This window comes from Lissotriton helveticus, chromosome 1_1, assembly GCF_964261635.1.
Source record: "Lissotriton helveticus chromosome 1_1, aLisHel1.1, whole genome shotgun sequence".
NCBI lineage: Eukaryota > Metazoa > Chordata > Amphibia > Caudata > Salamandridae > Lissotriton > Lissotriton helveticus.
The window spans coordinates 140,153,463-140,171,527 of record NC_136057.1 but is presented as its reverse complement, the minus strand read 5'-3'; the positions used below and the strand labels follow the sequence as shown (position 1 = coordinate 140,171,527).

Here is an 18,065-nt window from a genome sequence, read left to right as displayed (position 1 = left end):
GGCAGATTAAGGTAGCCAAACTCTAAGACTTCAGGAGCCAGATCGCCAGATTCAGCTGTTGCGGATCTGGATGCTGAATGTCGCCATGGTTCTGCGTCAAAAGCCTGGGTGTGAGGCGCAGCCTTTGATGTGGTACCACGGAGAGTTCTAGAAACGTGGTGTACCATGGTTGGCGTGCCCACGTGGGAGCAACCAGGATGAGCGTCATCGAGTGTTGCTTTAGCTTTCTTGCCACCAGCGGAATGAGAGGTGCTGGGGGAAAAGCGTACGCAAATTTGCCTGACCAGTTCATCCATATCGCATTGCCCTGCGACTGTGGGTGAGGGAACCTGGCGGCAAAGCTGTGGCATTTTGCGTTTTCCCTTGTGGCAAACAGGTCTATCTCTGGATGACCCCACTGCTGAAAGTACGGGCTGTGTACTGATGGATGTAACTCCCACTCGAGCATCTGATGGATATACCTGCTGAGCAGGTCCGCCATCTGATTGTCCTTGCCCGGGAGGTGTTCCGCCATGAGGAAGATGTTCCTCTGAATGGCCCACTTCCACATGCTCTGAGCCAGATGAGACAACTGTGGAGAGTGTGTACCTCCCTGCTTTTGGATGTAGTACATGGCCGTCATGTTGTCCGTCCGGATCAACACGACCTTGTTGCACAGATGTACTTTGAAGGACTTGAGTGCCATGAAGATTGCCATCAGTTCTAGGTAGTTGATGTGCATCCTCTTTTGCTGCGTTGTCCATAGTCCCTGCACCGTGTAGTGGAGCACATGAGCTCCCCATCCCTGGAGAGATGCGTCCTTCGTCAGGATAATCTGTGGCACAGGCTCTTGGAACGGTCGGCCCTTGCAAAGGTTGTGTGGATTCCACCAATGCAGAGAGTTGTATGCCCGACCGGTCACCAACACTAGGTCTTTCAACTGTCCTTGAGCCGGAGTCCACTGATGTGCCAAGCACTCCTGGAGCGGACGCATATGCAACCGTGCGTGCGGGACTATGAAGATGCAGGAGGCCATCATGCCTATCAACTGCATGAACACACTCGCTGGAAGGGAGTGTTGCGGTCTGAACCTTTGGATGAGCGACTGGATGTTGTCGATTCTTGCCGGGTTCGGCTGAGCTGTGGCAGCCAGAGTATTTATCGTCGCGCCCAAATACTGCCGCACGTGGGCTGGCTGAAGGTGCGACTTTGGGTAGTTTAGAGAAAATCCCAGACTGTGAAGGAGGTGAATGGTGTGGGACATGTCTGCGGCGCACTGTCGAGCAGACTTGGCCTGAACGAGCCAATCGTCCAGGTAAGGATAGACATGTATGTTCTGCCTCCTGAGGTGCGCCGCCACTGTCGCCAGACATTTCGTGAACACTCTGGGGGCAGTGGTCACTCCGAAGGGCAGGACCTTGAATTGGTAATGCCTGTTTTGGATGGTGAACCTGGGGTACTTCCTGTGGGATGGATGGAGTGGTATGTGAAAGTAAGCATCCTTGAGGTCCAAGGTTGCTAGGAAGTCTCCCTGGTTTAGCAATGGAAGAACCTGCTGCAGTGTCAACATGTGAAAGTGTTCTGAAAGAATGTACTGGTTCAGAGGCCTGAGGTCCAGAATGGGTCTGAGTGAGCCGTCCTTCTTTGGGATTAAGTACAGGGAATACACCCCTGTGCCTTCTTCCCCCACCGGCACAAGCTCTATTGCGCCTTTTTGCAGCATGACGAGTACCTCCTGCTGCAATAAGTGCTCTGCTGACATAGGACGGTGCTTTGGTGGTATGTTGGGTGGAGTGGACGTTAACTCCAAACAATAGCCGTACTGGATAAGTGTCCTTACCTACCTGTCTGTGGTGATGGACTTCCAGACTGGCAGGAACTGTTGGAGTCTCCCCCCGACAGGTGTTGGATGGTCGGGGGGCAGTGACAGGTAGTCACTGTTTGTTGGTGGCAGAGGAACGGGAGCTGTTGTTGCCTCTGCCCTTGGCGCTGTTTCCACGGTAACCTCGTCTACCCTGCTTGGGGTACGAGGATTGCGCCCCACCTTTATTGAATGGCGTCTGCTGTGCCAAGTGTCGTCTGGTAACACCCCGATTGCCTGAGCGACGAAAAGTGTTCCCTCTGAATTGCTGAGACTGGAGAGCACCCATGGATTTGGCCGTCTCAGTATCTTTTTTAATTTTTTCGAGGGTGGTGTCAACCTCTGGGCCAAATAACCTGTCTGGATTAACTTGCTGGTTCAGGATAGTAGTCTGGATCTCCGGCTTGAACCCTGAGATGCGGAGCCATGCTTGACGCCTCAACATCACGCTAGTGTTGATTGCGCTCGCTGCTGTGTCCGCAACCTCGAGCGCACATTTTATCGCAGCGTTGGAGATGAGCTTGCCCTCTTGTATAAGCATCTCCGCTCCCTCTTTAAACTGGTCTGGAAGGTGTTGCAACAGTTGTTCTAGGGTGTCATAATGTGCCCTATCGTATCTGGCCAACAGCGCTTGCGTGTTGGAGATGCGCCATATGTTGGCTGCTTGAGCTGCCACCCTCTTCCCAAATGCCTCCAGCACTTTTGACTCTTTGTCCGGGGGAGGAGCTTCACCCGTCTGAGAATTCGCCCTCTTGCGGGCATTAGAGACCACCAAAGAGTCTAAAGGCAACTGGCCCCGTATGTAAGTTGGGTCTCCAGGTGCAGCTCTGTATTTCTTTTCGATTCTGGGGTTGACAACCCTTGCTCTAGTTGGTTCCTTGAAAATGTCCGTGGCATGCTTCAGAACCCCTTTTAGCATAGGAAGAGTTTTTACAGTTCTTTCTGCAGCAGAGAAAGTATCAAATAGAAAGTCAACTTCCACAGGGTCAGCATGCATTTCCACCTTATGGTTCATAGCTGCCCTTTCAATCAAGGCATTAAATGCCGCTGAGTCTTCAGTTGGAGATGTTTTCACGCCATAAACCTGAGGGTCATGGACAACCTGCTGGTCTCCTTGATCACCAGTGTCCATCCACGAGTCCTGTTGCTCATCAGGGTCTGTGTTTGCAGGAAAACTATACTCCTCATCTTGCTCACCCCTTCTCCATCTGAGCAAGTGGGTGAAGGCGTTGCACTCCTCCTAGGGTGTGGGAGAATTTGCTCAACCAGTACTGGTGCCTCTGGTGCTGGTCTCTTCCGCTTCAGAGGAATCACAAACGATTCAAGGGGCTGGGATGTGATTTTCCTCTTGTAGATCGTGAGTTTTCCAGTGTCGGCGTCGATGATATGCGCCGACTGCTCCTCTAGCACAGGTTGTCGATGACTTAGACCTCCACCCGGGTGAGTTTGCGTCGACACTGCAGAGTCCTTGGTCACCATCCGTGGTGAAAAGGCCTTCGGCGCCACCTTAGGCGGTAGAGTGTAGAGGATCGGCATGGAAGCCTTTTTCGGTGGGGCCAACGTCTTAGGTGCTGAAGGTGTTTTCGGCTCCGACGCCGACTCCTTGTCCCGTATCCGCTTGAGGGAGTCCGAGACCTGCTTCGTAAAGGAAGCGGAAGGTTTCGTCGACCCGACCGATGACCTCGATCCACCTCCAGGGGAAGACCCGAGCGTCGATGACTTCGGTTTCGCCGCTTGAGGCGCTGGCGCGTCGCCGACTGAAGCGCCACGATCAGCTTCCACGGTCGCAGGCGTAGACGCCGACCGCTTTGGATCGACAGCCTTTGCCTTTGGCGTCGGGACTCCAGACTTCGGCTCGGTGCCCTTTGCCGACTTCGTCTCGACGGCCCCCTTGGCTTTTGGATCGGCAGCCTTGCCCGCTGGAGGTTCGATAGTCTTCTGTGACTTCGATTCGACCACCTTGCCGGATACCGGCTCGACGACTTTCGTCGAGCTGTGTTCCTTGACCACTTTCGGCACCTTTGCCGGGTCGATAGCCTTTTTAGACTTTGAGGCCTCCGAAGACTACGGCGTCGATGGCGGAGCAGACGTCTTTGGTTTCGATGGCATGTCGTCCATCTTTGTTTTCGTCGACACCGATGTTGTTAGTTTCGTTTTCGATTTCGTTAATGGCGGCTCCGCTAAAGTGTCCGTAGCCGGGCCGGAAGGCGGGGCCGTGGATCGAGGTGTAAGGTTGTGGGTAAGGCCGTGTGGCGATCCCGTGACCTGAGCCATTCTAAGAGTACGAACGGGGCATAGCTCTTCCTCTGAGCTATCTTCCATGGCCCCATATGCTTCTTCGTCGTCCCCTACCTCATCGACGTTTTCCTCTAGGTCTAGGCCTTCGACGTCTGCTCCGTAGTCGTGCTCGACCTCCGCCGATGTAGGTGAAATTTGCAGGTGATGCTCTAGCTCTTCTGCTTCAGGGTTTTCGAAGAGGTCGTCCGGCGCTGGGGCCGACCGCTGGGCCTCGAGGCGCGCCACAGCTTGATCGTCTTCTTCGATCTAAATCTCGAACAGGCCATACAGTTGGCCTCGTCGTGGTCCGGCGACAGGCACTTGTTGCACACCGGGTGTACGTCGATGTGTGGGTACTTCGAACCACACACGGGACAGTTCTTGAACGGACTCCGTTCCATGCCGTCGAAAGTCTTGCTGCGTCGACAGGGCCTCGTTGACCGAAGAGTCACCCGACTCCTCAGATATCCGACTGGACGAGTTGTAGTATACACGAGACCGAACGCGAACAATACCGACGGGGTAAAAGAAGGCCTTTTGGCCTTGAAAAAGTTCTGTATATCGATTCCGAACAGGAGATGTCGAAATCACATCCGAACCCAATGGCGGAAAAAAACAATCTGTGGATGGAGTCGATGCCCATGCGCACTGTAGTCCAGGGGAGGAGCCACCTATCTCGTGATACTTCGAAGACTCTTCCAGGACAACAACGTGCAATCATCCGGACCCAACACTAGGCGGCAATCTATGCTATAGATATGAATTTAGCAGCCCACATGCCTCGAACTGCGTCGCGCAGGCATGCAGAGCGGGCAGTGACGGAACCGCTCCGTCACCAGCACAGCCCACCCGAGGCTCGTGACAGAGCGGTTCCGTCACGAGCATGGAAGGAGTTGAGAGATCAAAGTATGCCTGAAGAGAAAAGAAACTTATTCATCATTCCTCCATTCTTTATGATGTGGTACCACCAAGATCGGTGAAGGTATACAGTATTTATCACGCATAAATAATGCGCAACACAGATTTATCCTTTTGCGTTTCTGCATGAACATGATCCTGCTACTCCTGGGATACCCCCAAAATAAATATAAATTAGCAGACCTCTTACCCTGTCCCTGTAACAACTACGCAGTACAGTCAGATCTACACATTGTATTATTGTGCAAGACCTACACAGAGGAAAGGAAAACATTCATACTCCTAATCCTGAGGTACCACAATTTTAGGCAGTGCCGGGTGGCTATGTACTTTTCAAAAACTCGACCGGATCCATTTGTATGCTGTTCTGTTGCCTCATTTTTGTGGGCTTGTCTTCGGAAGAGGAAAAAGGTGGGACGACATTTTAGTAGCAACAACTAATTAATTTTAAATTCTGAACTGCTTTTTTCATAAACTTTTATATGAATTTACCCGGATCACTGCAACTGTTTAATTCTTATTTTAAATGTGTATATATGCATATATTGTGTTGGAATTTTTAGACAACTTGTGCTTTTATGATCAGTTTTAAAAAGATCGAATAAAGCGGTGTGACTGAGTGACTACTCGCTTGTGGTTACATCCAGGAATAAGTCTTGATATAATCCATAGCAGATCATGCTATTCCAGCCCTGAAACTCCAACACAGCCCTCAGAACATTTTCTAGCCTGCACCCTCCCATATCTAATATTTAAGGTCCAAACTATCTTCTTCTAGGCCATATTGGTAGCTCACCATTTGTACCATGTCTTGCAGACACGCATGCAGTCACACAGTTCTTTCCGGTTGAGGTAATGAAACACAGACATCCAGACATCCTTTTGCATGAGCAAGTCCTGTCCCTCTCGGGAACCTGATGTCCGTCTCCGCCCTCGGGGGCTGGAGCCATTGCTGCCACTTTCCTCCATGCTGTCATCCTCGTCGTCATCGTACTCATCCTCCTCCTCATCGTTGTCCACTCTACCCCCATGGGACTGCAGCCTGGACTGCGCCTGTCGTGACAGAATGCGAGCTGGAGGTGTCGGGCGCAGATTTGCAGACAATGCAGTTATGGCCTGCAGCTTGGGCACAATGGAACTGGATTGAAAATCTTTGGGGGCCCGCTGCAGTGTCACTGTGAGGTAGGACCCGCGAATCTTGGCGCGCTCTGACTCGGACAGCTCCTTACCACTTGGATTATTCTCTTTTTCCTGTGCTAGTTCAATGCCAAGTTCACCCGTGTGAAGCCGGTGGAGCTGCCGTCTCTTTAGACGGTCATCCCGGGGATGATGGCTGGGGCCAGCACCTGGAGAAGAGCGAGTCACCACTCCACCCCTTGTGGGGGACTGTGGAGAACCTGTGTCAAGGGTCAGTTGTAGCCTGCTAGAGGGAGACTGAGGCGGGGAGGCCAGTGGGTCCTCACGACTCCGTAATGGTCGCAGCACCTTCGTGGTCACGGTCTCATCATCGCTGTCCTCCAACTTCCGCTTCTAGAATAAAAAAAGAAAATTATGAAAAAAAAATTCCCCAGTAAACATCGATGTAACGTGCAGCCACAAATACCTTTCATTCGGAGGAGTACTTTTACCCTTAGGAAAATCAACTGATTGGCAGTGATTCAATCTATACAGAAAGTAATACACAAAAGAAATGTGTTTTTAGAATTAGAGCATTGCCACTTCTGGGGAACCCCTGCTATTAAGTTGATGTTGCTGCCCAAGGCTTTGATAGCCCTAACAGTATTCGCAGAGAGTTAAAGTAAAAAGGTAGAAAGGAAGAAAATAACTCACTGGCTGCAATAGGAGTCGATCATTTTCTTGCGGCATCTGCAAGAGAAGACACCAAAAATCAGGGGCAGCAAGTAACCTATGCACCACATAGGGAGATCTCAGTCAGACAATCTGGGCTTGAAACCCCATTCTCTACTAGGGTCTCAAATGGCAGCCCAGCAGTGCAGAGACATTCGACACATCAATCACCAGCCAATGGAAATGAGCTGTGAAAATAGGTCAAAGTCTCCATCTAGTCAGGGGAACGAGAGAATAAGGAGACAAGAGTAAACCTATTCCATAACTGGATGCTCTAAATAGGCAAACGTGAAACATTTGTCACCAGAGTGCCTGTTTCTACACAATGCAAAAAAAATAAAAAAATCGGAAAGAGCTGGAAAGATTTTTTACAGAATACATCCAGCCCGAAAAAACGTGCCATCTTGTTTGACATATGAAAAGCGACATTAGTGAATGGCTCAAAATCTGTTTACGCATTTTGTTAGGCAGGCTGCAAGTAACTGATTCCAGAAATGTTTAGCAGGTCCAAGCTCGACGTAGAAACCAAGAGCGAAGCCAACCTTGAGGCCTCTGTCGAGATGGAGATGTCAAGTTTCCAGCAAGAACCGGATGCTTGACAGAGGCGCCTGTTCATCCACCCAGTCACAGGCAAAATCTCAACTAAACCGCCTCAACCGATGCCTGCACTACCAACTGTGCTTCCCCCACCACCACACCCATGCAGACAACCCTAGTCACCTGGCTCTTTACAGCCCCCAGGTGATCAGGACAGGTCCTCACTGATTATTCTTTTGACTAGAATATAGACCCTCAGGGAATCCAGATATCGAATATCTAGTAGGGTCCACCTGGCGACACCACAGCATACCGCAAGGTGATTCAGAGGGAAGTAGCATACCAAAAAACAGACCTGTATATTTCCCAGGAGGAGAACTCCGAATTTGAGGGCATCTGAATAAGTTAACTGTCCAATTCCTGCTTGTTCTCAAGGACATGCAAAAATCTGCCCCAGAGAACTTTAGATAATCCATCAAGGATATGGTTGGCATCCACAACTCAAACCTCTGGTGGCACCAACACAAATTTTGAACTGCCAGAGTTCTACCTCCAGGTACTGACCCCTGCTGTTCCTGAGCACAGCCCAGTGGATAAACTGAAAGGGATATTTGCCTAAACTTTCCACACTGTCACGGATTCCTGTTTTTGTTTGAAGATGATAAGTCATGAGTTGTGGTATGAGCACAATTGTGGAGTTTCTCCTAGTTTCTGTACATAATATATATTGGTCACCTTTTCAGTTCGAATTGGGGTCATTCTGATTGAAAGTCTGGTGATAGTTGCACAGCCATGAGCTCCTCTACACAGACATGGAGTAGACGTTCATGCACACAATACCGACCCTGAATTGTGGGGTTGCCTACGTGAGATTAAGTATTACAACAGAATACATGGTGATGCAAAATGGAACAGAATTATGAGAATAGAAAATGATTCCTATAATCCTCCTAAATAGCAAGGATAGCTGTAAACCTGGAAGGAAAAATTAATATGTGGACTAATACACCAAAACAGCCGAACTGATCTGCAGGTTTGAAGTTTAGTAGTGCAGTAACTAAACAGTAACAGTGAATCAATGCCACTCACTTGACCAAGCTCAGAAAGATGGAAGAGTGTTCACAATTACATAAGTGAAACATTGCACCTATTTGTTCTACAAAGATCTCGGCTACTGTTGCCAATTTAAGAATTAGTTTCCACTGCCAACACTGAATGGTTTGCATTTGAGTAACAACCATCTCTGGGACTTCTGGCTACAGATCATGATTTAGATCAAGTTACTTACTCTTTGTAACAATTTTTACAGAGCTACCCTATCTAACTGCAGATGGTCCACTTTGTGAACAGTCCCCAGGAGTTAGACTGGATCTGGAAACTTTTAAAGCAGTACTCCTGTGTGCAAGCACGTAATGTTGCATGACTTCCTGCAGACATCGTTGAGCTCTGGAAAGGTCAAGCACGGCCCCACATACGCTATCAAGGTGTGCAGACATTAGTGGCTTTCTTATGCTAGGCATCTGAGTGTGCGTACAGCCCATCTGTAGATAGGCATAACCAGTGTGCAGCTCTCTAGATCAGGACCTTCTAGGAAAGTCAAGTTGACAGAACTGGGAGGCAGAAGGGCCTGTGAGGAATTTGCCATCAAGAAAGATCGTTACAGAAGCTAAGTAACTTGCTTTTCTGATGTTTACTTTGAACCAATGATTCTGCAACCTTGTGGATAGTTACAGTAGCAGTACCTCTTCAGGTGGTGGGTCTGAATTGGCTCAAAGAAGTCCAGCAGGACCTAAGGGGTGAAACACCCTTCTCGGTGGACCTGAATGTTCACGTATTAGTGCCTCTTGAATGTATATACCGAAACCCACTGAGCCATATGACAAATGTCCAGGACAGCTATTCTGTTTGCTAAGGTAGTGGTAGCAGCCTTTGGTCTGGTGGAATGAGCTAGTAAGCCATTTGCAGGCTGCTTCTTCGCCAGTTTGTAGTAGATCTTCAAAACACATTCAGGAGATCCACCTTAGCACAGCCTTGCCCTCTTTTGCTCCAGGAAAAATTCCAAGGAGCAGATTGTCCACCCAATATTTTGGTGTGATGAATATAAAAGCTTTGTGTCCTTTTGGATTCCAAGCTACAAAGTAAGTATTCCTCATTAAAGAGATGAGGTGGGCTAAAGTATACCAGAAGGGAGATAACTTGCCCAACATGAAATGGAGTATGCCCTGTTGGTAGTAAGGAAGCACGGGTCCTCCGCCATCAGCATATCTGAAAAGAATGCTGTAATGGTTGACAAAGAGCCTGCAGCTCGGTCACACACCTCACCGGTGTTACAGTGATGAGAAAGACAGACAGTTTACAGCATCAGAAGTCTCAAATGGTAACTGTACAGTGGCTCAAAAGATGCACATAAAAAAAGAGGACAGAGTTTAGGTCATTATGGCATCACAGGTTGGTGGAAATTGTGGTAGATTGTGCACTCTTGATACCTTTCCAATGGTACTAGTATGTCAGACTGGAACATTTGCGTGCTTCGCTTGCCATATGCCTGCCTAGCATGTGTCAAATTAATATGTAGTGGACAAGGGCAACTTGGACAAAAGCGTGCACTGCTATAATTGATAAACATCAATTAAACCATGTACGATTGATCTTTCGCCTTTTCCTCTTAAGAATTTTTACTAATTATGTCTTGTAACATATCAAACAAAACACGTTGTAGTACATTATACATAACAAATGAAAAGTTCAACTTTTAATAATTATTACAATCATTGTAATGCTTCAAATGTTTGGGAAGAACAGTGCCCAATGCATTTCGGGACGACCTGTCCCTTCGTCAGGGGAAAACATGTCAACAAAAAAACAGACCTCAATTGATGTGGTAAAGTGGATAAGTTAAAACCTTTCTCTAGTGTTTATAGTGCTGTCCATGCGCTCGGTCACGTGAATAGACATATGAATGCAATGCCAAAACACCTTATAACTCCATGTATCATGCACACCCGAATGCTCTCAGCAAGACAGACGACGGTGGACTACCGTTCCTGCCCCTCTATACCAGTTTCATCTTCTGTATTGATCCCACGGAACAAACCCAGACACCAACCGGTGGTCACCGTCAGACTCTCAGTAAGAGAAATCCAATAAGGCTCTTCCGAAAAGTAGAAGTGTCGTGGCTGAACCTTTTGTCTTTGAATCAACGTACAAATTTGATTAATAAAGAACTTTGAAAATTCTACAGTCAATTCCTGGACTTTTTTTTTCTTTCATCCTGCGCACACCATTCAATTACACCCGAGTGCTCTCTTCGTGTACCGGAGCTAAATGAGTTACTTACATCCGTCTTGAAATTAAAGTGAACAAATCCTCCTTAAATAGCCCGTTAAGAAAACAAAAAGCCTGTACTACCAAAAGCTAAATGAACACAATATAATTTGTGTTCCTTAATTCAACCTTGCAAAGGCATGCCTCGTAACAACTGTGTTGCGTACCTTTGATGCCCAAAAATCGCCTCTTGGTCAAACTCCTGAGGTAACAAGCATTTACAATGCAACGGTCTCGCAATGACATTTTGAGCTATTGGCATTGTAAATGTCATTGTTTTTTTTCCCCTTCGTGAAACATTAATCATGCTGTAATGCAAAATGACAATAGCTCACTTTGTTGTAATTGCGAAATCTATTGCATTTGTATGTGCGAGTTTTGTATTGTAAATGGTACTGGCTTTTATTAATGTCATTTTTTAATCACATTAATCTAATTCATTATAAATGTTAATTTCCACTCATTTTGGAATAAGGACTGAGTGGATATTACATATACCTATGTATTGTTACCATGACTGCAGATACAGGTGTGAGACCACCATCACTGCAGATATAGGTGTGATATTACTATATTACTATTCACTAAAGATATGCTCCTCCTTTCAATGACTTCATAAGGATCAAATGAGGACGCCGTCACTGACACTGATCTTCAGGAGGCACACAACGCTGAAGCAAGTGCCTAAACCCACTGAGGCATATTACCTGCTCAGATGCAGTGAGAACACTTGGGGGGGGGGGGGGGGGGGGGACATTTGATGAAGCCATTGTGGGAGTTACCTTCCTGAACCCCAAGACCCACTGAGATTTGGAGTGTTCCCTAAGCAGAACTGAAATTCCACACCTGGAATGCTCCTCCTTTCAACCCGCCCCTCTGCAGGGCCAGCAGATGACCCTTCACACTAGAACACTTCAACATGCCCATTTCTGGATTTTCCATGTACAAGGAAGTGACCCAGGCACTTCAGGGAAGTGAACACCGGTTACACCACCAGCGCCTGACGCCATTCATAAATCTTCCAGACTCACGTGCTGGGCCCATGTGATACTGTTATCTAGGGGCCCACTGCGCCAAGGCAGGCTGCCACCGCCCACACACCTCAGGTACACCTGGCACTGACCGATAGCGCTGGTGCCAGTGGGAAGGCAGCACATTTTCCAGGCTGGGCTTTCCTTTTTAGGTTTCGCCTATTATCATTCGCTTGCGAATGTAATAGGCGAAAATTCAAGGGCTTGATCCGACTCGTGAAACCACTGCAGTTTCTTCACAGTGCATGTGACCACACAAGCACGCGCATCTCCCTCCCCACATCAAAGGCATCAGCTTCCCTCCCACAGGCTTCCCTCGCTCGGCCGGCCTCTGCAAAGTTCTCCTCCCCTAATTAATCACTTCACTTTTTCACGGCCGCAGGCCATGACTCGACAGTCCTGCCGTGCTTTAACTCCCTCCCCCTCCTTGCACCAGGCATACGACGATAGTTGTGTGTCAAGTAGGTGGTTCCTTTGTCTTTTTCGTTTTTTTTTTAGTTCACTTTAGTTCTTGGGTGCAGTTCATCTTGGCATGGTGGCACTGTAGCATGCTTAGAGCACTATTGATCACACAGGAACAGTAGGCAAATTGGTGATGGCAACTTGTAATATCTACTTTTTCATTTTCTTCTTCACTCGAGAGTAAAGAAAATGGTAGTGTCACCTATATCTTTTTGTAGTGAAACAATGGTGTCTCACTATTTTGGTAGCGACATAACAAGCCAGTTTATTAATGTTTTCACCACCTTAATGCATACATTTAGCATTACTTTGTATGTTTCTTGTTGATGCATGTGAGCAGAGTGACATTTCTTGTGCATGTGATCATATATGCAATTTCTGCTGTATCTAAATAATGTTCCATTTCTGGTGCCAGTGAGTAAGGTAGCTCTTCTGTTGCAAGTGAGCCCCTCTCCCCCTCCCATCTTCCCTCTCTCCTCAACCTGAACCTCCCCTCCTCCCTCTCTTCCCACTCACCCCTCACTCTCTCCCCTTTATCCCCTCCCCTCTCACCACTCTCCCCTCCCTCTCTCTCCTCTCCTCACCCACCCTTCTCCTCTCCCCACTCACCACTCACCACTCTACCCTCTCCCCACTCAACACTCTACCCTCTACCCTCTCCCCACTCACCACTCAACACTCACCACTCTACCCTCTACCCACTCACCACTCTACCCTCTACCCACTCACCACTCACCACTCTACCCTCTACCCACTCACCACTCTACCCTCTACCCACTCACCACTCAACACTCTCCCCACTCAACACTCTACCCTCTCCCCACTCACCACTCTACCCTCTACCCACTCAACACTCTACCCTCTACCCACTCTACCCTCTACCCTCTACCCACTCAACACTCTACCCTCTCCCCACTCAACACTCTACCCTCTACCCACTCAACACTCTACCCTCTACCCACTCACCACTCTACCCTCTACCCTCTACCCACTCAACACTCTACCCTCTACCCACTCACCACTCTACCCTCTACCCACTCACCACTCTACCCTCTACCCACTCACCACTCTACCCTCTCCCCACTCACCACTCTACCCTCTCCCCACTCTACCCTCTACCCTCTCCCCACTCTACCCTCTCCCCTCTCACCACTCTACCCTCTCCCCTCTCACCACTACACCCCCTCTCCGCACTCCCCCCTCTCCGCACTCCCCCCTCTCCGCACTCCCCCCTCTCCGCACTCCCCCCTCTCCGCACTCTCCCCTCTCCGCACTCTCCCCTCTCCGCACTCTCCCCTCTCCGCACTCTCCCCTCTCCGCACTCTCCCCTCTCCGCACTCTCCCCTCTCCGCACTCTCCCCTCTCCGCACTCTCCCCTCTCCGCACTCTCCCCTCTCCGCACTCTCCCCTCTCCGCACTCTCCCCTCTCCGCACTCTCCCCTCTCCGCACTCTCCCCTCTCCGCACTCTCCCCACTCTCCCCTCTCCGCACTCTCCCCTCTCCGCACTCTCCCATCTCCGCACTCTCCCATCTCCGCACTCTCCCATCTCCGCACTCTCCCATCTCCGCACTCTCCCATCTCCGCACTCTCCCATCTCTGCACTCTCCCATCTCCGCACTCTCTCCAGGCCTGACTCTCTCCTCAACTCTCACCACTCTCCCCTCTCACCACCACTCTCCCCTAGGCCTCACTTCTCCTCCCCCTAATTACACTTCTTTCACGTCTGGATGAAAGGCCGACATGCCGTGCAGAGCTCGGACCCGGGCCTGCAGGTCGCACCAAATGCCCTAATCTATTGCTTAACTCACCGAGCCAACCAGAAGTAAACGAGTTACCACTGGCCTTCAAAAATATTAATTTTATTTATATTCATTTTATTTCTGGCATTTGAAACCGACGGAGCTACTTCGGCCCTCAAAAAGTAATTTACCTTCCAAACGTAATCAAGCTCTGTCTGGTCTTTACCAGCACTCAAGTTATTTCAGACTTTTATATTTTAGTAACTTATGTCCTCTGGGCGGAAAATGTTTTTGTCTGCCCTTCTTCAAAGTATTTACTTTCCTCGCTGACAGTTTACGTTTAACTATTATTTTTTTAGGTCTCGCGACCTATCGATGCGCGCATGCGCATCGAGCGGAGCGAGAATTCATGTCGGCAAAATCCTCTTCAAACCAAGGGCTTTCAGCCCCGCGGTTTTCTTGCAGTTCACGTGAATCACGTGAGCAAACATGCACGCGCATTCACGGCCAGGGCTTCTCCTCCCCTAATTATTCATGGCCGGCCGCAGGCCGGCCGTACTTTGTTTCCCGCTTCTCCTCCCCTAATCATTCATTCCCGGCCGCTCACAGCACATCAAAGGGCTTCGCTCAGGGTGCGCTCTGCATTCTCTCTTCTATCAACAATATTCCCTCCCGTGCTTCCCCACGTACAGCTATTGACTGCATCCGTTTCCTTAGCAGCATTCGTGACCTTCCATCCTGCCTGCTGCAGTCACTGTTCTTTCCCTTCATTTGTTCATTCTGGTACTGTTCTCATGTACTCGCCTGTCAGAGTATTTCTAACTCTCCCTTCTTTTCTTCCTACATCTAAAGCCGATTTCTTTTCTGTCCCTTCTCATCCAGTCCAGCTGGGTCTGCCCTCTACTACTTTCTATTTTCTCGGTGATTCTGCGCTTCTCTCGCTCATTCACTTTCTGTTTCTCCATCGCCTTCCACGACCTCTCTCTGGTTGTCCTCGCTATCTCTCGCACTCTCACGTTTTTTCTTGAGTTTATCCCTCTCTTTCTCACGCCTCATCTCTTTCTTTTCCCACTCTTTCTTCATTTCCCTCCCTCTCTTGCCTCCTGACTTTCCTTCTCCATGCTCTTTCCTTCGCAACCCTACTCTTGTTACTTTTCCCTTCTACCCTTCTCTAGCTGTCTCCTTTCTTGCCTCGCATTCTCTTTCTCTATATTTTCTTTTTCTCCTGCTCCCTTCTCTCACCCTGCATATCCTCAATGTAAATGTAAATGTACAGGAATTTATATAGCGCAAATCACCAAGCGGTTTCTAAGCGCTTGCTTAGGGAACCCGTCCTGGTATTCCCCTGTGAGATAACCCCGGCAGGGTATCAGCAAGGTGAAAGCCAGGCATCCCGCTGCGAGGGGCCGTTGTGGAGATTAAGCAAGCTATTGCCCAGAGTCGCAGAGTGTGAACCCGTGAATCGAGTAGGCACCGGAGCGAGAATTGTCGAGTCCATGGACATTTTAGGACTCAAGACCCCGCCGAGCCGGGAATTGAACCCTGGTCCCGGGATGACCTCTGCTTTCAGGTCTGCCTCCTCTAACCAGTGAGCCACACTTCTCCACTACTTCTCCTCTCAATGTATATATGTCATCCATCAATGTATATATGTCGTCCACTCTCTCCTGCACCCCACTCCCTCCTACACCCAACTCCCTACAAGACGTACGCATTTAGTATATAAAAGTATGCAGATGCATTTGCATAAATATTCCCGATTGTGCGCGTTTGCAATATGTGCGAGATGAGCAAGACATTGGAAACAGAAACATCAAGGCATTGTATTTCCAGTGATTGCTTGCAATACGCCATTTTATTTTCTATAGAATAAAGAGGATCATGGTAATTTTTACAAATTGCACCACATTTCCAATTTACATGTGTATGCGGATTGCTCCAACCCCCCTGCCCCCTCACTTCCTGGCCGCAGCAGCGCGCAGTGCCGCACTGCAGTAAAGTTGTAAATACCTTCCGCAGCTGTCTGCCAGCCTGCTGTGAAATACTGTCTTTGTTCGACATTTCTCTTCTCAGGCCGATCGAAAACTTTCCAGCCCCAACGCCTCACTTTAAAACACACCCCGTTTAACAAAACAAAGCTGCAACCAGGCCTTTTGGCTGAAACGATTTCTACTACCACAGTTATTGTACTAAAACTATTTCCAGTTTAGGTCACTTAAAGATTCTGGCCCCCGTGCTTTTTTTTGTTTTGAACTGGCAAACTCGTATTTTCTTTGCCTCCAAGAATAAACAATATAAACTTTGAAGTGGCATTTTGTTTCAAGTGTTTTTGGAATATTACACTGCAGCAGCGGCGTCTGGGTGGAATCGAGGCAGTATCTGCGCCTAGAAAAGGTCATGCCCAGTGCTTGGCGCTGATTTACGCTGATAACCGCTCTAGTTACAAAAGCAGCCCTGATACTTTGCAATGGAGCCGGCCTGCTTGTTCAGAAAGCGCCCGGTGACTTTGAAAATGGAGGCAGCCGCAGGGCGGCAAAGAGTCTCTGGTTAACAAGCACTGGCGTTGCCAATAGGTCTCATCAATCACCCTCCCACAGGCTTCCCCAGCGCTGCCCCGCCCCCTGCTTCACAGCCAGGCCATCTGTTCCCTGCCAGACCTCTCACACCTCCGTCACAGCATGCCTGTGTACTTCAAAGGCTTATTACTTCACACGGCCGGCCGCAGGCCGTGCAACCAGAGCACTTCAGTTGGTGCGCAGCCCCCCTCCCAGCACTGCCTTGTTACTCTCAGCAGCCGTGAGTCCCTAAACACTTTTTATATTTAATTAGCAGCAGCAGCATTTCTCCGGCGCCAGGCCACATCAAAGGCTCTGTGCCACTTTCACCCACACAGCAACACTTACAGACACGCAACGCCACTCACACCCACGCAAGCCCACTATCATCCACGCAACACCACACTCACCCACCCACGCAACGCCACTCATCCACGCAACCCCACTCATCCACGCAACGCCACTCATCCACGCAACGCCACTCACTCACCCACGCAACGCCACTCACTCACCCACGCAACGCCACTCACTCACCCACGCAACGCCACCCACGCAACGCCACTCACGCAAAGCCACTCACGCAAAGCCACTCACGCAAAGCCACTCACGCAAAGCCACTCACGCAAAGCCACTCACGCAAAGCCACTCACACCCACACAGCGCCACTCACACCCACACAGCACCACTTTCAGACACGCAACGCCACTCACACAAGCCCACACTCACCCAAGCAACGCCCCTCACCCACGCAACGCCCCTCACCCACGCAACGCTACTCACCCACGCAACGCCACTCACACACGCAACGCCACTCACACACGCAACGCCACTCACACACGCAACGCCACTCACACACGCAACGCAACTCACTCAAAGCCACACACACGCAGTGCCACTTTCACCCACACTGTGCAGTGCACAATAGGTCTCGCAGTAGGAAAGTTGGAGCTATTGGTTTTGTAAATGACAAAGCCCTTTATGTTTTTAAAATGAAAACAAAAATAAAAGGCAATGTTATTTGCAATTGTAATAGCTCCAACTTTCCTACTGCGAGACCTATTGGCAACGCCAGTGCTTGTTGCATATCTCACTAACCGGGCATGTTAGTCAATCGACTGTGGTAGGGCATCAAAACAACTCCCAGAATGCACTGATTTATTACATATTAAGGGGCAGGTAACGTGACCTGGCAAACCTAACAAAGCACACATCACAAGTGCCTTACAAGCCACACGCATACCACAGGTAACTTACTAGCCACACAAACTCCAGGTGCAGTGCCAACCACACACGTAAAATGTGCCTTGCTGGGCTCACTCCCTGCAGGTGCAGTGCTAACCGCACGTCACAGATGCCTTGCAGGCCTCACACACAGGCACCACAATTGCAGTGCCACAACATGCACAAAAAATATGCATTGCTGCCTACAGACATACTACATACACACAAAAAAAACAGGTTCGCCGATGCGCTGCTTCGCACCCACATGCTTCAGGCATGTTGCTATCCTTACTTCTTCTACAGGAGCGCTAC

General features: G+C 49.2%; 1 protein-coding gene across 2 annotated transcripts in view; it reads right to left on the bottom strand.

Annotated features, from left to right (window-relative positions):
* KDM2A (lysine demethylase 2A) overlaps nt 1–18,065 on the bottom strand; it is a 789,087-nt gene that overhangs the window by 121,580 nt on the left and 649,442 nt on the right. For both annotated transcript variants that reach the window (XM_078657462.1, XM_078657547.1), the window contains 2 exons: nt 6,866–6,901; nt 5,832–6,565 (listed from right to left, as the gene is read on the bottom strand). In XM_078657462.1, coding sequence (XP_078513588.1) covers nt 5,832–6,565; nt 6,866–6,901 — 770 coding nt within the window. The remainder of the gene's footprint in view (nt 1–5,831; nt 6,566–6,865; nt 6,902–18,065) is intronic.